The sequence below is a fragment of the Pan paniscus genome, chromosome 1 (assembly GCF_029289425.2).
Source record: "Pan paniscus chromosome 1, NHGRI_mPanPan1-v2.0_pri, whole genome shotgun sequence".
NCBI classification, from domain to species: Eukaryota; Metazoa; Chordata; class Mammalia; order Primates; family Hominidae; genus Pan; species Pan paniscus.
In genome coordinates, this window is record NC_073249.2 from 132,900,041 (window position 1) to 132,921,070 (window position 21,030).

General features: G+C 49.6%; 1 protein-coding gene across 1 annotated transcript in view; it reads left to right on the forward strand.

Moving 5' to 3' along the window:
• The first annotated feature begins 935 nt into the window (after positions 1–935).
• ABCA4 (ATP binding cassette subfamily A member 4) overlaps positions 936–21,030 on the forward strand; it is a 128,400-nt gene continuing 108,305 nt past the window's right edge. The window contains exons 1-5 of the mRNA XM_034931458.3: positions 936–1,001; positions 8,920–9,013; positions 10,407–10,548; positions 13,270–13,409; positions 18,679–18,806. Coding sequence (XP_034787349.3) covers positions 936–1,001; positions 8,920–9,013; positions 10,407–10,548; positions 13,270–13,409; positions 18,679–18,806 — 570 coding nt within the window. The remainder of the gene's footprint in view (positions 1,002–8,919; positions 9,014–10,406; positions 10,549–13,269; positions 13,410–18,678; positions 18,807–21,030) is intronic.

Here is a 21,030-nt window from a genome sequence, read left to right on the forward strand (position 1 = left end):
ATCCAGGTCTCAAGGGTCTAGAGTCTTTCAAAGAGAACACATTCTGAGATTTGAGGAGGCAGAGACAAAAAGTTCCACGGCGAAGTGCCAGGGAGGCTTCTGTTTGGGGTGTCCCTTGGGATCACAGATCCCTCACCTGGTGATGAGTCAACCCAGCACCACCCCATTGTAGGGCTGGAATGACAGTAATGGGCCCACCTGCTGCCTCTCCTCATGCCCGCACTCCAGTCAGACATTGCAAGTCAATCACGGCTCTGTCCTGCTGAGCCTGGAGTGTTTCAGTGCCTTTTCCATCACAGCACCAGGCAGCCACTACTAGTCGATCAATTTCAGCACAAGAGATAAACATCATTACCCTCTGCTAAGCTCAGAGATAACCCAACTAGCTGACCATAATGACTTCAGTCATTACGGAGCAAGATAAAAGACTAAAAGAGGGAGGGATCACTTCAGATCTGCCGAGTGAGTCGATTGGACTTAAAGGGCCAGTCAAACCCTGACTGCCGGCTCATGGCAGGCTCTTGCCGAGGACAAATGCCCAGCCTATATTTATGCAAAGAGATTTTGTTCCAAACTTAAGGTCAAAGATACCTAAAGACATCCCCCTCAGGAACCCCTCTCATGGAGGAGAGTGCCTGAGGGTCTTGGTTTCCCATTGCATCCCCCACCTCAATTTCCCTGGTGCCCAGCCACTTGTGTCTTTAGGGTTCTCTTTCTCTCCATAAAAGGGAGCCAACACAGTGTCGGCCTCCTCTCCCCAACTAAGGGCTTATGTGTAATTAAAAGGGATTATGCTTTGAAGGGGAAAAGTAGCCTTTAATCACCAGGAGAAGGACACAGCGTCCGGAGCCAGAGGCGCTCTTAGCGGCGTTTTTGTCCTTTGCTGTCTGAGGGGCCTCAGCTCTGACCAGTCTGGTCTTCGTGTGGTCATTAGCATGGGCTTTGTGAGACAGATACAGCTTTTGCTCTGGAAGAACTGGACCCTGCGGAAAAGGCAAAAGGTAACAGTTACTGTCTGTGGTTTAAAAATGAGGTGTGGAGCAAATAAACAGGTTGGAAGTGTGGGGTGGGGTGGTGGGGTAGGGTGGTGGGGCAGGGTGGAGGGTTGTGAGCAGTCAGTGGGCTTGTCGCCGATTAGCACTGAAGCAGTGTTTAGCTGGACGGCCTTTCTGTGGGCCCCTCTGACAGTGCCCTTCCCAGGAAGATGTGTTTCTCTGTCCTCAGCCACATGAAAATCTTTTGCCTACCGTGCCTGTCAATCCATTGCCTGACCGCCCCTCCCCCACCCCCCGTTTTACACCTGCCTGTCCAGTCTACCTCTCTCTAGGGCATCCACACTGAGCAGTGGGAAGAACTTTAAGCCCTGAAGAGCAGGCCAAAGGCAAGCAAGAACCCCCTCGAACAGCTTCCCAGCTTAGTGAGGCCTTATTTCATTGATTCTCTGAGGCACATTGTTTTTTCACATGTTAGCGTTTCTGAAATTGGCATGCAGCTCACGATCAAGTCACAGTTTAACTGGACACATTATTTTTCTTTCTTAGTGGTGCAGAAAAGTAACAGTGCGTCTTACAATTGACTGCGTCCTAGATTCTGTGAGATGCAATACGTTATTAACCATCACGCACATTTCCTGAACTCTTTCAATGAGCAGACACCAGCCTGGGTTAGACTGGAGCCCTAAAAGCACGACACAGATTCCACCCTGGATTGGCTTCTGTTCTGCCTGGGAAAACCCAAAGTATGTTTGGAGACCAAGAGCAACATAAAGTAGCATAGGCGGAATAGTCCATGAGAAGTGCGGGCAAAAGGTGCCGGAGATCAGAGAACACCAAGACTGTACTTGTAAATGACAACTGGCTTTGTGCATTTTTTTCTGGGGAAGGATAAGGAGTGACTATAGAACTGTAAAGAAAGAACGCACTTTGCTACAGCCTTGCAGAGTTGTGCAAATGCCGATGACTAAAGGAGCTGAAAGAGGAAGGAGGGGATAAGGGGTGGGGGCTGGGTAGGGGTGAGATTAGGACCCTGGGAGCTGCAAGCCACTGGAGAGATCAGGAGGAAAGGGAGGGAGACCTGCTTTAGGCGAGAAGAGAACAGTATTTGTTCCACATCTCGGTTCAGAATAAGTTCATGTAGGTGATGGGGCCAAGTGGAACAGGTGAAGCCCTATGAATGAGTGTCTCAGTTAGGGTCTCCTTAGAGTTTAATATTAAAAGGTGTTAGCTAAGTACAGAGCTGGTACCTGAGACAGTAAAAGGAAACTCTAAGGTATCATGGAGGTAGCAATTGCAGGACACAGCTCCCACCCCTAGGGCTGAGAGAACCAAGGGAAGAGACAGGAATTGTTAAGACTTGGAGCATAGATGAGAGGTCTGTGGAGCTGACATTAGGACTTGGGAGGAAGGCGTGCATCGAGGCTGCTGCTGGATCTCTGAACCTGACCTCGGGTCTGGACCCCTGAGGAGAAAGCCCTGGCAGGTTGGTGCATGTGGGGCTGAGGAACAATAGCTTAACAACCAGCATAAAAGACAGCAGCATGGGACATGCTTCAACCATGCGCATGGATGGCTCCAAAACCTGTGTGTGGCTGGCCCAGGACGCAGGGAGGCTGCAGGGGGAAGAGACAGGTTAAACCTGACTTGTCTGGGAAGCACCATTGTCCTCAGGTCACTTTCTTCTGTCAAGCCTGGTGCTGAAGTTATCTGTTGTCCCCAGGGGCCAAGTATTAAGAGTAATCAGAAACTCAGTCCTTTCTTCTAGGAGCTTCCCTTCTTGCATGAAAATCCTGATAAAACTGGAAAAAAAAAACCTCATGATTAAATTTTTTCATGTATTCATTCTTTCCTTCTATCAAAAAATAATCTCCAGGCACTGTGCTAGGTTCATGGGTATACAATGGCAACAAGACCTCCCAGCCCCTGCCTATGTGAGGCATCTGTGGACTGCGGAGGAAAATCCAATATGCCATTGTTCTCTCTTTCCCATAAGAAATTACAATTCTCCGTTCATTTTATTCTCACTGTGCTCTTTGTGACCCTCAAAGGGGGTCACATGATAACAGGACTGTAGCTGCTGGCCTAAAATGAGCCCATTCCTGTGGCGCTCATGTCGCTGTGACAGAGAATAACCCTGTTTTCAGAATACTCTGGTGCCCTCCCTCTCAATCTGGCCTTTCCCTGGCGTGGGTGGGCAACTCCTGCTCAGGGACTCTGCCTTCTCCACAGTGTGCTCCCAGGGAGGTGGAGCCACTCAGGCTGAGGGCCTTGGCCAGGGCACCTCCCAGGGCCAGGCCTGGTCTGGGCTGGCGTTCACTGGATGCCATCCTGATGGCCTGGAAATTGAGATTTCTGTCTGGCACACCTCCCGATGGCTCCCCACCTGCTACCACATTCCAGGAGCTTCCAGGATGTCTGGGTAAGACAGAGGCACCCCCCACAGATTCAGTAGCTCTGAGAGGGATCTGTGGCTCCTTCCTAAGCTTTCGGTTCTTCTGGAAACTTCTGCCTCTAGAAGATGGTCCCTCTAAGAAAAGTACAACCACCCAGCCCATAATTCAGCTCCCAGGTTTTCCCTCAAACCTCCATGTCTCCTGTAAGCAGAGCAAGAGTAAAATCAGATACCAAATTTCCTCATTCCTCAGCTCCCAATCCCTAAGGGCATAAGATGAAAATCTTCAGATCTCTGCTTTCCCCCCTCTTTTTTTCTTCCTCTGTTAATGTTTGTCAAGTGTTACTAAGTGTCTGGCACTGTACTAAGTGCATCACCTCCCTGAACTCTCCGAACAGTTCCACGAGAGAGGCCTCTCTGTGATCCCCCTGGTACTGATGAGGTCACTGAGGCTCCAGAGAAGGATTAGTAACTGGTGGGGTTGGACCTGGGATTCACACCCATGCTGCGTGACCCAGGACAGGCAGGCATGGCCGTTACACCACACTGACCCCCGTGGATCGAGATCTATCCAATAGTCTGGTCACTGGTATCACTAAGATAGAGTGGCCATATAATTTATCATCCAATCAGGGCAGTTTTGCAAGTGAAAGGGAGCACTATTAATAATTGCACTGGGACAATAAATGTAAACCAACACTGGACCTGGAAAACTGGGACGTGTGTTTGCCCTATACCAAGGTGAGCTAGACACAGCCACTGCCTTCATGGAGTTCAGAGCCAGGCAGGAGCGGCTCCCATGTATAATTACTGTGCAGCACAACATGGAGACCGTGGAGTAGAAGGAAACACGGGTGGGAGGTGAGGAGGAGGTCTGTGAGCTCAGAGGAGGCACCGGGGCTGGAGAGGGTGAGAGAAGACTTCCCAAGGAGTTCATCCTGATAACGTGCATTCCCAATGACGAGCGCTCTCTCCACTGCACAAGACAAGTATACATCAGCCCGTGTTGGCTGTGGACCTGGCGCTGTGTCAGGGAGGGTTTATGAAGATCACTAGGTGGGTCTCTTGGTGTCATCCCTTCATCCCAGCTTCTGGGTTAGGACGGATATCTGGGGGAGGCCTGAGGACTCATGAAAGTGGGGCGCTAATCATTTTTTGGACACCACACCCCGGAGCACCTGGGACAGCTGTGGCCTTTGTCCTGGGTTCAGCATCAAGCCGAGAATGTGGCAAGTAAAGAGAGGCTGGGCACCAACTCCAGTGTACCCAGGCTGTGGGTCATGTTTGTCCAGGCTAAGAATTCTGTCCTGGTTCTCGGTGCAGAAGGAAGAATCGTGGGGCTCATTTTAGGCCTTGGCTGCCTTCTGTTAAATTGAAAACAGAGCAGGAAGGAAGAAAATTTAACAGGCTCAGTTCTAAAACAACAAGCACAACTGTGTCCTTGCCAGAAACCCCTCCTCCCCATGTTGATTGAATGGTAAAGAGAGGAGGGGAGGTGAGAGGGAGAGAGAGAGAGAGGAAGAGAGAGAGAAAGGAAAGAAAGGAAAGAAGAGGAAAGAAAGAAAAGGAAAGAAAGAAAAAGAAAGAAAGAAAGAAAGAAAGAAAGAAAGAAAGAAAGAAAGAAAGAAAGAAAGAAAGAAAGAAAGGAGGGAGGGAGGGAAGGGGAAAAGAAAAGAAAAGAAAAAGAAAAAAAGAAGGAAATACCAGTTTGGGAAAAAAGAATTTTCCACCAGCCCTTCTGAGCCTTGGCTGGGCTTAATTAAAGTTACAGACATGTGTAAAGGGCAGGGTAGGGGGAGTCTGAGCTGCTGAGAAAACATGTTTTTAATTATACTGTGGAATTTCTCCCTGGGGTATGCCTGTGCGCAGTTAAGCGTCAAGGACAGGGATGCCGCTCTGGGGAGGGGATGCTGAGCATGATTTTGGAAGCCGGCAGAAGACGCTATTGTGAAAACCAGACCTGTCAGGCTAGGAAAAGAATGGCTGGTGGTCTTTGACCAGGGAGTGACGTGTGAAATGCAGCACCCGCCCCCGCCCCCCGCCAAAAACAAACACACTCTCACAGAGTTAGAACAACAGTGACCTCTCAACAAATATTTTTCAAAGATTTCCAACCAACCATTACCTAGAGCAGCGGTTCTCAACCTTGGCTGCATGTTAGAACTACCTGAGACGTGTTAAAAAGAAGAACCCTGATGTCCCATGCCCCAAGATTCTGATGTAGTTGATCTGGGGTATGATCTGAGACCCCGGAATGTTTTCAGCCTGCAGCCACATGAGAAGCGCTGACCTAATCAACAGGGGTGATGATTTGAGGGGCGGGGATTATAGGCAAAAAACAACAGCCTAATTCAAGGATGAGAAGAGGGCACAGGTGAGGTAGGAACAGTCCTAGGGCCAGACAAAGAAGGAAGGGAGAAAGGAGGTGCTGATCCCTCCCCTACTCCTGAGAGGAGGCCTTTAAGTCACCGTGCCTTGTGGAGACCAGATTCTTCAAAAATACAAGAATGAGTGAGTGAGGGAGTGGGTGGATGCCAGGAGAGTGCGTGACAAGCCTTGCAAGGGAAGATGACAATGCACTAGCTTGGTTTGGAAATTTTACCCCTGGAACAGGCAGGCCAAGCTGGCTGGTCCCCTCCCTGGTATACAGCCCTCCCTCTTTATATATGGAGCAGGGGACGGTGTGTGGCTGGTTTCTTAGGAAGCACCATGGTTCCAAGCTGGCAACTGGGGAGTTCTGAATCCAAAAAGGAGGGAGATGAATGTAAGTGGAGGGCAGGCCTACAAGGTTGCAGATAAGCTTAATTCTATCTCCTTATTCTTCTGCCTTTGCAACATCCCTGTGATCTTGCGACAACCCTGTAAGGCAATAACAAATGGCTCATGTTTATTGAGTGTTACCTCATGCCATATTGTGCTTTCGTGTTTAACACAGTTGTCTCATTTCACCCTCACGACTGCTCTGGGAGGTAGGTCCTGGTATCACATCCATTTCACAGATGAGACCGTTTGGCACGGAAGAGTTGAGTGGGTTGCCCAAGGTCACATAGCTAAGATGGAACAGGCTGGATAGGAACCCCAGTAACTCGACCTCAGAATAACCTTCTCTTAACCCTGAGTGTACACTGTAGGAAAAATGAGCAGTCCCATTTCAGAGAGGAGAAAACTGAGACTCAGAGGTTAAGCAAGCCTCAAAGTGGTTGTTAACCCAGATCTTCCCACTAACTCCCAAATCAGCATCAGTATTTAACATACCAGACCTCTCCCAGATAGATGTTGCCGCATGGAAGACAGCCAATCTACATGATAGAAAGCCAATATTGCAAGCAGTTGTCTAAAGGAGTCAAATGTGTTGGATTTGAACTGGATGTCTCATTTCTTTGGTGAAGACACTGGAAACAACTTCCAGGTTTCATCAATTGCTCCTATCACTCAACGTTGCTATCTTACTGAACTTGTTCCCCAGCCTTACCCACTGATGGAATGATCCAGAATGGAAGACAAGACACCAATGTACATGATCCTGGGGGAGGCTGTTTCTTAAATCTACAGACTGTTGGTCACCTGAGCCCCATGTCACCAAAGGCTTTCCTGGAGAAGCCTCCTAGACCAGTCTTGACAAACGCTCACTCATTCCATGGATATTTATTGGGCACCTATTATGAGTTCTGCCCCATGTGGGGTGCTGGAATCACAGTAGTGACAATGACAGATGAGGTTCCTGCCCTCAGGAAGCTTACTGCCCTTGAGGGCTTCACTTACTTGGAGGAGTGATGACCCTGAAGTGCGGTGTGTGTTAAGAAGCGGAAGTCCAGGGCCAGGCGCGGTGGCTCACGCCTGTAATCCCAGCACTTTGGGAGGCTGAGGCGGGCGGATCACCAGGTCAGGAGATCGAGACCATCCTGGCTAACATGGTGAAACCCCGTCTCTACTAAAAATACAAAAAAATTAGCCGGGCATGGTGGTGGGCACCTGCGGTCCCAGCTACTCAGGAGGCTGAGGCAGGAGAATGGCGTGAACCTGGGAGGCAGAGCTTGCAGTGAGCCAAGATCGTGCCACTGCACTCCAGCCTGGGCAACAGAGTGAGACTCCGTCTCAAAAAGAAAAAAAAAAAGTGCCTCACGGAGAGTCTATTCTTTTCTTCCCATATTGTGTGTGTGCGCGCTTCCTCCAACACATCCTCCCTATACATATTTTGAGTAAAACATCTTGTAAAAAGTTACAGCTACATAATCACCACCTGCCCCTAAATAGTTTTTGCTTTTTCTTTCTTCAATGCACGATCATTTTCCCCCATCAATTTATTTTTTAGTTTCTTAAAATCTGGTTGCCAGTAGGCTGTTTTTTAAAAAGCAGAACATGGTTTGTTCTTACTAGCAGGAAAGGAGCATTTATTGAGCCTCTGCTATGGTGTCTTTTATTTTGCTGAGAGCCTATTTACATTTCTTTGAGAGGAAAACAACAAAGGGTTACATGAAAGACCATGTGAATAGCCCCTAGCTGATCTATTAAACTTGCTATTCCCCGGCCAGCTGCTTCAGATCTCCTTCAGATCTTATGTGTTTCCTTCCTAAGGTCCCTGGAGTAAGGGTTGCATAGACCTATTCTACTCTCCAATTCACGTGTCCCTCTCCCTCTTCCTCTCCATAATTCCACATCTCCAACCCCCACCCCTATGTGCAATGCCACAGGGTGTGGACTGCCACAGCCACTGGATCTGCTTTTGGAGTCAAGAGTCCTTAAGCTCCAAATGGAACTGAAATTTAAATACCAACTTTCAACCGTATGTTAACATCAGCAGCCTCTTCCAATGTAAAAACCCATGGCAGTGTGCCCTGCTTTATTTCTTTAAGCAATAGAAACTTGAAGGAAACATGTTGGTAGGCCAGATTTTTGTTGGCTTTGCTATGGATCACAGTCATTTATTCACTCATTCATTCACTGATTCATTAAATGACCACATTTGCAAGGGCAAGGTAATGGGGAGGGCCAGAAAGGACACTGGCCCCAGAAACAGGAGGCTGGATTTTGGTTCTGATGCTGCCACTGCTGACGTGACACTGCACAGGTCACCTGCCTCCTCTGAGCCTCTTTCCTTAACCACAGAGTGAGTGGTTACAGAGAAATCTTTACTACTTGTTAGATCAGCATTACCTGGGAGCTTGTTAGAAATGCAAGCTCTGGTGGGGCCATACTGAACCCAAATCTGCATTCATGTGCATAGTGACAGCTAAAATGCACTGAAGCAGATGATCTTGATGATCCTTTATGAAAGTCTCATGCTAATGCAGTTTTCTAAAATAGAGGCAGAGTGGAACCCAGATGGACACAAAATCTGGTTGATATAATAAAACAAGGTAGAGGGTGTATGGTGGGGAGGGGGTAAAGGAAGGAAACTGTTTAGGTAAAGATACCAAAACCAAAGTCCTACTGCACACATGGGATCTGAGGAGGGCTGTGTCTGCTCTGGTTACGTTTTCTATAATCTCTTAGCACCACTGAACTTTCTGTCTTTTTGTTTTGTTTTTCCAGATTCGCTTTGTGGTGGAACTCGTGTGGCCTTTATCTTTATTTCTGGTCTTGATCTGGTTAAGGAATGCCAACCCGCTCTACAGCCAACATGAATGTAAGCATAGCAGGGTAGCTTGGGCAAGCCCTGAAGAGACATTGGTCTGGGCTTTTTGTCTAGAAAGATCTTGGGGTGGGAGTGTGGGGATCAGATCTGCTTATCATCATTTCATGTCTATGATGCATGTAACAGATTTATCAATGTTACACAAATTATAATTTTTAAAAAATCTTTAGAGACAGGGTCTCACTCTGTTGCTGAGGCTGGAGTACAGTGTTAGGACCATGGCACACTGCAGCTTCTATCTCTTGAGCTCAAGTGATCCTCCTGCCTGGGCTTCCAAAGTGCTGGGATTATAGGCATGAGCCACTGCTCCCAGCTAATTTTTTTGTTTTTTGTGGAGACAGAGTCACTACATTGCCCGGGCTGGTCTTGAACTCCTGGCCTCAAGTGATCCTCCCACCTCAGCGTTCTAAAGCGCTGGGATTACAGGCATGAGCCACTTTGTCCAGCCCAAATTTTCATGTTTTAATCCTACACATTCTAAGCAAATACTTGTGTGTAGTTAAAAAGGGACTGTGCACTTATTTTTGTTTGCTTTGTTGTTGCTAGTTTTAATTTTTTTATACCTAAACTCTCTCGTTTTAAAGAGAACAGATTTGTAGATGAGTTCTCTAAAATATTTCAGGAATCAATATAGAGAATATGTTATACATGGTGCCAGAGAAAAATGAGGACAAGAGATGCTATACAATTGTACTGAAGAAAAATTTTATTTCTTGGACCCCTGAGGTGTCTGCAGACCTGAAAGGAACCTAGTGAGAGCCTCTTTTACACTCTGCCCCTGTGGGAAAGCCTTCACCTGGTTTCCGGCCCTCTATGCGGTGAATGTGGAAGCCTCAAGCATTATGCAAATCTGCCCAGTCCTCTATTCTTTATCTTCACCTTCTCGTTCATGAGTTTCAGGCCCCAGTTCTGAATCAGCCTCCTGTCCATCACACTCTTCTTTACCTCTCCCCGAGGAGCCCATAACCTGCAGCCCTACTGCATGCTTGGGGTAGGTGCTCAGTTCACCGTGGTTGAAGGAATAGACGAGCCTCTGCTCAAGCAGCAGCAGCAACTGCGTGGAGTCTTCTTGAACTAATACTCCTATGCCCCTCTCGGCACAAAATGACGTGTCCCCCCTTGCTTCCCCTTCACATTTCCACCCATGCCTATTACAACATCCGTCTGTCTCCCCACTATACCGGGAGCTTGAGAGAAGAGGCCATGTCTCTAGCACCCAGCACAGGGACTGGCACACATGAGATGCTCCTGCTTCTTAAATGCTGAGAATGAAGGAGGACATCAGAGGGGCCCAGGCCCCTTCCCAAAAAGGCCAACTCCTAGGTCTGCATCCTGCTTGGTCTCCATGACTAATCCCGTCTTGTCCTCATTTTCTGTTTTAAAGGCCATTTTCCCAACAAGGCGATGCCCTCAGCAGGAATGCTGCCGTGGCTCCAGGGGATCTTCTGCAACGTGAACAATCCCTGTTTTCAAAGCCCCACCCCAGGAGAATCTCCTGGAATTGTGTCAAACTATAACAACTCCATGTAAGTGTTGAGATCCCTACCATGCGGGGGAAGAATTTGCACACCCCTTCACGTGCTGAAATGCACACTTGCGTGCATGGAGCATGGAGCACTGAGTGTTCTTGTGGCTTTGCTGAGCCCCTAACCTCTTAGGAGCAGAGCAGGTTTCCTCTCTGGAACATTCTGTTAACTGTCAGGGCACTTGGGGAGAAATCTTCAAGCTAAGGCCACGTGCACAAAATTTCTTGGTCCTTATATCCCCAGAATGTGACCTGGAGTCTGATGGCAGCCCGCTGCAGAGATGTGTCCACTGCCTTCTGGTCATTGACCTGCTTGGGTGGAGTGAATCATTGTAGGAGAAAAACTCAGTTCCCTCACCCTGATCAACCTGGACAGATCTCTCTTCCTTTAAAAGCTTTCTTGGACATCTAAGGGCTAGGAAAAATGTCAGGGAGCATTGGGAAGGTAAATGAAGTCAGGTTTACAAAGTGAAGTTTACTTCTTGGGAGAAAAACACAATTTCCAAATCCTCTGTTATAATTGCCATCAGCCCCCTGGAGTGGTGAGATCTTGAAATATGGCTCGGGTGCAGTGGCTCTTCACTGTGGGCCTGCAAGCTATTCTGAAAAGCTGATGAAAACCAATGGCCCCTCTCCCAAGAAAAATGGCCACATACCAAACATTACACTGTACATCTGATTTCAGGGAATTGTAGATGCCAGGTTAGTAGCCTCAGGTCTAGGGTCAAAATTCAAGTCGAATCCCACAGGAAGAGGGTCTGCCTTCGGAATTCCCTTTCAGAGCATTGGGAGAACATCATGGGAGCATATCCTAGAGACAGAGGCCTAGGGTGTGGACAGGGCCATCCCTCACCCGCTGTGCTGACCTTAAGCAGCACCTTGTGCAGCCCATACCTGAAGGCCACCAGCAAGGGCCTGTTGGGGAGCAGGCTTTACCCTACCTGTATAAACACCAGGCTAGGTGAAAACTGAGATACCTGGTTACTTTAGTTTTTTCCTTGGAGGAGCTCAGTATGATTCTTCCAGGAGAAGCCTGCTTTTAGACTAAAAAGAAAAAAAGTTTGATAGGTCAACCTAATGATTGGAGGTGGCCTTCCCCACTGTGAACAAACTATGGCTGCATGTGCCCTACAATGGCAGAGTTGAGTAGTTGTGACAGAGACTGTATGATCTGTAAGCCTGTAATTTTTATGTTTGCTGACCCCCAGATTACAGGATGATAGAAGAGGAAACATCTGTCTTCCTAGCAAAGTCAAGGAAGTGGCATTTAGCAGGACTCATATTGCTGCAAGCACTGCCTTGCAGTTTTAGTTTACAACTGCACTTTCAGCTTAAGAAACACCTGCCCATCCAGAGAGATCGTGTGGGGTCACATGGTGGGATCAGGGAGGCCTGAAGACAGCTCAGTGGAGGCTGCATGGAGCTTTGGTGGGAACGGCCCTGGCAGTGTCTATAGATGTTATTGGGGAAAACCGAGGGGTGGGAGTTGGAGAAGGGGGCTCCAGACTCTAGCTGTACTTGGCATTTGAACCCAGAAAGTTGGGTTTCATGTTTCGCACACACATTATGAGTGAAATATTGGCTTATTCAAGGTTCTTTTGCTTGCAAGGCACGGAAACCCATTCAAGCAATCTTAAACCCCAGAAGGAAATCTATGATTTGGATACTAGACATTCTCACAGAGCCAAGGGCAGCAAGGCAGGGCTCAGGAGAGGCAGGCCAAGACCTGGAGAGCTGTCAGGAGCTGCTTCCTCAACTCTCTTCCATCTGGGCCTGCCAGCCCTGGCCTCTGTGTGTACTCCATTCACCTCTCTCCATGGACCAGTCTCCCCCTGCTCCTCAATGCCTGGGCGGCCATTGTTCATGCAATCCACAGCACCTCAGCCTGGGCAATCAGAAGCTCATCTCTGAACACCATCCAAATTCCTGGGAACAAATCGGGTTGACCCAGCTTTATTCTCCCTGTCCCATCAGCCTTGGCAGAGGCGTGCATGTGCATGCGTGCCTGTGTGTGTGTGCAGGGAGGTCCTTGTGGATGAAGCATGGCTGTCAGAGCCTACCTGCGTGAATGGGTGGAAGGACAGGTCTCAGAGAATTGGGTAAAAACTGGATAAAACCTCCAGTGATATCCACCAATGTCACCCTGTTTAAGGCTTCTCTGGGCAAGAGACACACAGAGCATGGGACTGAGAGGCGAGCAGACCCTGCCAAAACTGGGAGACTGAATAGATCGCTCACCATCCCTGTCAGTTAGCCTATATGTACAAGGAAGTAAAATTATCTCTTTCTCCTGCCTTGGCACTATTGTAAGGATAGTCAATGTAGTAGCTAGGCCAGATACATAGTATCTTTAAATATAGCATGAGATGGCCGAGCGCGGTGGCTCATGCCTGTAATCCCAGCACTTTGGGAGGCCGAGGCGGGTGGATCACGAGGTCAGGAGATCGAGACCATCCTGGCTAACACGATGAAGCCCCATCTCTACTAAAAATACAAAAAATTAGCTGGGTGTGGTCGCGGGCGCCTGTAGTCCCAGCTACTCGGGAGGCTGAGGCAGGAGAATAGCATGAACCCAGGGGGCAGAGCTTGCAGTGAGCCGAGATCGCGCCACTGCACTCCAGCCTGGGTGACAGAGTGAGATAAAAAAAAAAATAGCATGAGATATTATTACTGTTATAAAAATAACAGCTATTTCCTTATTAACGAGGCTTTGTCCTTACAGCTTGGCAAGGGTATATCGAGATTTTCAAGAACTCCTCATGAATGCACCAGAGAGCCAGCACCTTGGCCGTATTTGGACAGAGCTACGCATCTTGTCCCAATTCATGGACACCCTCCGGACTCACCCGGAGAGAATTGCAGGTAAGCATGGCTGTCAGAGCCTACCTGCGTGAATGGGTGGAAGGACAGGTCTCAGAGAATTGGGTAAAAACTGGATAAAACCTCCAGTGATATCCACCAATGTCACCCTGTTTAAGGCTTCTCTGGGCAAGAGACACACAGAGCATGGGACTGAGAGGCGAGCAGACCCTGCCAAAACTGGGAGACTGAATAGATCGCTCACCATCCCTGTCAGTTAGCCTATATGTACAAGGAAGTAAAATTATCTCTTTCTCCTGCCTTGGCACTATTGTAAGGATAGTCAATGTAGTAGCTATTTCTCCCAGTAATATTTAGCACCCAGGCCCTGAGGCAGAGCAAGTGGAGAGTGGGTGGTGCAGGGCTGGGGGTGTGTAGGGAGGCACCACAGAAGGTCAACAGGCAGGGGGCTGAAGGCAGGGACTGGACTACATGCATCAAGTCCAGGCTGCACGAGGAAGGATGAGAAGGCAGATGAGTACTGAAATGGACTGGGAGAAATGAAGAGGCAAGGGAATAGAAGTCTCAGTGGGTGCCATGACCCTGTTTAAGTGATTGAGAAAATGAACAAGAAGAAAAGGTTAATGGCTGTGGTCAGAAAGTGAAATATGTGAATTCAGGATTTCGAAGGTAGGGAGGGTGATGACTGGCCCCAGATGTGGCCATGGTGAAGTGGGGCAAAGGTGCAGGTGCATGGTGAGGGGAAGGAGGAAATGGGAGGTGATGATGTTGGCCCCACATGGACACCACAGTTGTGCAAGAAGATGGCAGGAGCTGGGCACCAGGGTGGGAGCCACCTGGAGTCAGGAAGAGTGAAGAGAAAGGATGAAGAGGCTCCCTCTCCTGTGTCTCTCCTCCCCAGGAGAAGAACAAGAAACAATCCGAAAGTAATAACACCAATGTGCCTTTACAAAGTGTGAGTGGGTGTTGTGTGCTGTCACGTGTGTAGTAGGCTCCTCTGTGGATGGCTAGAGGGACTGGACATGGCCACTGGATCCCACTTTCAAGAGCAGAGGAAATGAGTGGTCATGAGGAAGTAAAGCCCCCCAAAATCCAGGGGTTACTGCAGCTTTGTGTGTGGAGCATGCCTTCTGAGAAAAGGCTGCTCTGGGGGAGATTGCCCAGGAAACAGGGCTCAGAGGCCACGAAAGCGGCTGTTAGGGGCTTCTGGGAGATGTATGCTCCTAGGATTAGGGGGTTGACTCTAAGGATGACCTTAGAGGTTAACAGGGATGAGAAAGGGGTCACCAAGGGGTCTACCAGGGGAATGGGAGAGGCTGTATTGATAGAACAGCTTCTGCTGCAGGTTCCAAACAAGAAATGTGGGAGAATGGTTGAAATCAGCCCCGGAGGCACCTTCCCGTGCGTGCGTGCAGCTCCTTCAACATTCAGTCGGCCTTCGGTGCCTCCTGTGAGCCAGGCACTGGGCTAGTCTCTGGGGGTGGAGAGATGAGTCAGGCAAATGCCAGCCCTCAAAGGGCTCACAGGGCAGAAGGTGAGAGATGAGTGAGCAGAAAATGACCACAGTGCGTGTGGGGCCCAGTGGAGAGAAGTAGGGGATTCAGGAGCACAGGAGAGTCAACAGGGGAAACTTCTCCGAGGAGAATCTGATCCTCCTCCCATCTGGCCACCTTCTGAAGCCCTCTCTCCCCATCCAAGTGAGAAAGGACAGGCGTATGACCAGATTGGTGTATCAAGATGCTGAATTACATTCTCATTGTTTCAAACTAGTAAACCATAGATTTTATGTAGTAACTTCTACAAACTGCATTACAAACACTCCATTCTTTGTTGCCCTGGGTAGAAAAGTTTATTTTAGTGAGCCCAAGTTTGAGGAACCTTATATGGTATGAGTACAATTACCATTTTAATAGTAAGAAATCCCCCTTCCCCTATGTACCAACCAGAAGGTGTTTTTTTCCTAATTTAAACAAACAGATGCAGACGTGGGCTGTCCAGCTCCTGGCGGGATGACATACCTCATGCATCCAGTGGGTTTGATGATGAGGCAGACATTTCACTTAAGTGTCTGATCATCAGATTGAGTCCTGCTGAGAGGAAGTGTGAAGAAAGTAATTTCAAACCACAGTTTCTCTGTGGCTTTTACAATGTGGATATGAGAACCAAAATCACTACTTCTTAACCCCAGAGCAGAACTGATTTTGAATTGGTATGCAGGCGGTTCCTTCTGCAGGCTTCGGGCTGTGAGAAGTCCTTAACAGAGCAAATCTGGGGACAAGGGCTCAGGAAAGGCTGGCCACGGCCCCCTAGGAATGAGGGCTCTGCAAGATCCCTGGCCTTAGAGGCTGTGAGAGGGAACAGGGGTCCATCCCCAAGTAAGGGACACGGTCTTTGAGGAAATCCCAGGCCAGGGCCTGAAGGGCACTGTCAGGAACACAGGCTGTTTCAGTCTGTTGAGATTCACCGGGGCGCTGCTCACTGTGAGCACGGACTCCTCAGGCCAATGTGGCAGAAGAGCCCACCTTTGAAAGCAGCGGGTAGGGGTGGCGGGGCTGGTGCTGGTGCGTGCATCTGCACAGCCACCTGGGAAGGTATGCCGCTGGTTGACCCAGGCAGAGGTTTTCTTTCATGGCAAACCTGTAGTACTGCATTCTCAGCAGGGAGGATTAATGGTAAAAGACCAGGCATGGAGCCCCCTTCCCTCTCCCTCGAAGCAAGCTCTGTGGTCTCTCAATCATCTTTAAAACACCTTCTTCCCGGGAGCCTCCTACATTCTCCTGGCTTCCCTCCCACCCCCACCCTCAGCTCCTGGGGCCTCAGCAGCCCCACCCCCAAGCCTCTAATCTTCCCAGGGCAGGGAACAAGAAGAACCACATTTTAAACGAAATTTATTTTTCTTTCCTCAGGCTCCCAGTTCACATTTCTCCCTCAGGAGTCTAGGGAAGCTTCTGTCTGGTATCGGCCTCCTCTTCACCTGGGCCCCCGCCCTCCTCAGGTGTACCAGAAGCCAGCACACTCCCCCTTCCCCCCAGAGCCACAGCAGCCCTGTCTCCTGGGTGGTCTGGCGTGCCAAGCCTGGGCAACATCACTCCCAGCTTTTCTTGTTTTGCCCCTTCTCCCCAGCAAGATATTTGTATGTAAGGTCAGGTGAGTGAGTTAAAGAATAACGAAGAGATAAACAGTCAAATGGAGTCCTGACTGTCAGGTCAAGACAACAGTTATTTACTGAATGCCTCATGTCATTCAACAGACATTTATTGAGACTCTGATTGGATGTCAGTCTTTAATGCTGAGTGTCAGAGAGAGGTGACTTCAAGGGCTTGCATCTGTGCACCCAGCATTGCTAGGTACAATGAGGAGTATAATAAAAGCAGGAGCCATAGCCCCCAACTCTCAAGAGATCTCCCATGTGTGTATGTCTGCGTATGTGTGCATGTGCATGCATGTGTGTGCGTGCATGTGTGCGCGTGTGTGCATGTGTGTGCATGCATGTGTGTGTGCGTGTGTTGGGGATGGTGTTGGTGGAGTGAGAGTGTACAAGGCTGTGTATGAAGGGGTAATTGGGAAAAGAACAATGGAGCTGGCACCCAGGGACAGGAGGAAAAGCAGGAGGGCTGGGTTTGGAAGACAGCCGGATTTATGTTTTTGAAGAGGGAAGACTAGAATATAAGGGAGCAGCCCTTCTCAGAGCCCTCCTCCTCCCTTCGGGCCCTGTGTCCAGCTTTCCCCAAAGTCCTCGGATCTTTCCTATGCAAAGGGGAGTGACAGTGGGCACAACTCTCAAGGAACCCATTACTGTGAGAGAAGCCACTGTGCCACTGTGTGGTCGAACTTCAGGACCGGCTTCCCCTGCCCTAGCTGCATGGACAGGCCTGTGGGGTTGGCGCAAGACCCTTCCAGAGGAAACTAGCTGCAACATAAATCCGGATATGGTGCTGTTCAGGGAAAGGCACAACCTGGGAATGAGAAAGGTGGCTGTCCAGCACACAGGGGCAGGCCTCTTGGCCACTGGGGGAGGGGAGAATTTGGAGAGGAAGAGGATGGGATGCTGTGGAATTGGGACCAGGAAAGAATGGGGATATGTGATGGTTAAAGCTAGTTAGAGAAGAACTGGGAGATAAACAGTCACCCATGCCCCTGAAGCACTCGGGGTGAAGAGATTGGCATTTTCACGCACCCCAGTGCTTTCCCTTTGTGTTGAAGTCCCTTCGTAGACATCCAGGCCCATAAGGCTCTTCTCTGGCCAGAGCCTCATCAACTATAGCACTAGCAGGGTTGAGGCCGAGCATTGACCCTGGAAGCCAGCCGAGGAGGAGGGTGCTTGTGTGAATCTCCCAGGAGGGGTAAGAATTATATTAATTCGATCATAACAAGCATTTATTGAGTGCTGCTTTGAGGCCTGGGAGCTAAGCACTTCACATTCCTTACCCCGCATCAACAATCCTATGAGGTAGATGTGGAAAGTGCAGACACGGGGACAGGCTCAATCACTTGCCCCAAGGTCACCTTAACTGTTAGGTGTTCTTTATGCCTCCTTATAAAGAAACCCTGCTTCCCACAGGTGTTGAGAGGAGCTGGAGGGAGCGTGACTAGGGCTCATCAGGCAAGCCCCGGCATGTGCCTGGCTCTCCTCTTTCTACCTGGAGCTTTTCCTGCCCTTAATGGCCCCAACTCATTTCTCTTAGTCCATGTCAGTGCCCTGAGCATCTCAGCCCAAGCTGAGATGATAGAAACACCCAGAGGGGTCCTCTACCCTGTGACAGCTGCAGTGTGGGAAGAGCACGTGTCTCCTCCAATCCTAGACCAGAGTTTCTCAGCCTCAGCATTACTGACACTTGGGGCTAGATAATCCTTTGTGTGGGGGAGGGAGGAGTGTCTTGGGCCTTGCAGGATGTTTAGCAGCATCGCTGGCCTCTACCCACCAGCACCTCCCCAGTTGTGACACCCAGAAATGTCTTTAGATCTTGCCAAATATTTCCAGGAGGATGAAATTCCCCTGTTTCAGTTCCCCAGCCCCACCTCAATGAGAAGCACTGTCCTAGACCAACCCCACAAAGCATCTGACACCCCCATCCAGCCCAGGCTAACTTTTTCCACCTTCTTACTAAATTGGGCCCAGCTGCTTCAGCAGTCAATGTGTTGGGGGCAGCCCACTGGCAAGAGCCTCACCTCTAGGGGCTCCCAGAGACCCCAAGAACAGAGCCTTCCTCTGAGAGTTGAGTTACAAGTGTTTCCAATCGACTCTGGCTGTTTTCCTTTTTTTGACCCATTTCCCCTTCAACACCCTGTTCTTTCTCTTATTCATATGTAGGAAGAGGAATACGAATAAGGGATATCTTGAAAGATGAAGAAACACTGACACTATTTCTCATTAAAAACATCGGCCTGTCTGACTCAGTGGTCTACCTTCTGATCAACTCTCAAGTCCGTCCGGAGCAGGTAGGTGGATGTCACTGGCCAGTGGTCCCTGGAGGGGAGGGAAGCACCCAGCCTGAGAAAGGCAAGAAATATGTTGGCTTTTTTCTTCTTTCTTCCTTGTGTTCACATTCAGAATCCATCACTTAATGCCTTGTATTTAGAAAAAAACCAGGGGATCACTTGAGATCGTGATCATTTTCAACATAGGATTCGAAGCTGTACACATCCTGGTGACCTTAAAACATCTCAGGTTTTTATAACTGGAAGGAACCTTAGAGATCATGGGGCACAACCTCCTCTTTATAGATGAGGAAACAGAAATCTATTCATTTATTACTCAAATATTTAGGGACAGTTGTAGGTACTAGAACACAGTGTGAACCAGACAGGCAAAACCCCAGGCCAGGGAGTTTCCATTCCAGTGGGGCCACAGGCGATGCTCAGGTAAGCAGAGACTCTGCTGTGTGACTTCTGGCTGTGATGGGTGCTGCAAGGAAAATCCGGTAGAGTCGGGGGTTAGAGAGGGGCGGAGGGGTAGGTTTAAGGGGGATGCTCAGGAAGGCCTTCCTGAGGAGGTGGTATTTGAGCAGAGTTGTCTGTCAGCCACACAGTAAGTGAGAGGGGAGTTCCGGGCTTGGAAGCTGCCAGCACAGTGCTGGCAAGTGCTGGGGTGGCGTCCCGAGGCTACAGAACCTGAGATGCTGCAGAAGAGCCCACTTCTGCTTTCCTGGACCACTTCCTTCTCAGCACCAGGCAAACTCCTTCTTCTATCCCCTGGCACATTTCTGACCTGTGTATACGCCCCCAATTTATCTCACCCCTTTAAATAATCTCCTCTATTTATGCAGAGCGTTCTTACCACTAACTCACGACTTGCACATCCCTCAGCTCCCTTACTCCTCACAACAGTCCTGAGATGGGTCAGAGAAGGAGGCTTGCGCGTCTGGTGATGGGGTGATTTGTGCACAGTTACAGGGCTAGGAATTGTCAGAGCCAGACGGAATCCAGGTCCTCTCAATCCTAATCCAGTGTTTCTTACTTCAGTCCTGTGGCTCTCAAAGCCCAGAGACCAGCATCATCAGCGATGCCTGGGAGCTTGTTAGGAATGCAAATTATCAGGGCCCACTCCAGGTGAACTGGGTCCAAAGCCCCGGGATAAGGCCTAGCAATCTGTGCTTCACAAGCCCTCCAGGTGATTCTGCAGGCTCAGGTGTGAGAGCTGCAGCTGTCCTCTGGGCCTTCTGGGCTCCCCGCCCAGCTTCTTCAGTGTGATGAACACAGTGAGAATGCCAGATCTGCAGCAGCTGATATCCCAGACACCCTCCCGACTCCCTCCTGGCTGGGTCTGATCCCCCTCCAGACTCCAGGAGAGAACGAGACATAAACAGAACTTCAGAGCCTGTGTTAACCCTGAGATCAAGGTCTGCACAGGGTGCTGTCTGAGTCCAGAGGAGTGAGGGACCCCACCCCACCTGGTCAGCACCAGCTCCTGGAAGCAGGTTCTCACACTGGTTCCCTGCACAATGAAGGAGCTCATACCTGCTTTTCTGGCTTCTCAGACCCTGAGGTTTTCACCGAAACTAGACAAGGAGAACCCAGGGTCAGCCTGGAGGCAGGGTGAGCTTGGCGCCTGCAGTGCCCAGGCCCTGGGTGGTGCGGCTCCGGCCAGGCCCTGTTTAGCTTCCTCTCCTACCCCCACAGAGGGGGTGCTGTCGGCACCGATTGCTCATTTTCCCCTTTGCTTTCTCTTCAGCTCGTAAAACTCAAGTCCTGACAATGCCTTGATGACTTCCAGTTGGTAATAAAAGGGAGATGAAGATAAGGACAGGAATTTCGGGGAAATTTCTTTCCAGTTCCTTACTAATGTGACATTTAGATCTCTAGTACTGTGCTTCTGGCATCAGTGCCGAGGCCTTTCATGTTGGAGAATGGAGGCCGGGGTCACCAGGTTGTGCCTTTATTTCATGTTGCTGGCTCTGATGAGCTGATGCTCTGCTGATTAGCAAACGCTGAGCCATCTGCGCTTCGCAGAGGCACGTTCCAGCCAACCCGGCCCTCCCTGCCCACTTCCCAGGATGCTTTGCCTTGTGGGCTCACCTGTCTTCTAGCTCCTGATCTGTATCTCCACCTCCATCCAGTTCCGGGGCTCCTTATCAGCACTGTTCCCAGAACTGTCCATCACGATGGCAACGTTCTCTCTGGGCGCTGTCCAACATGGGAGCTCGCCTCTGTGTTGTCACTCATG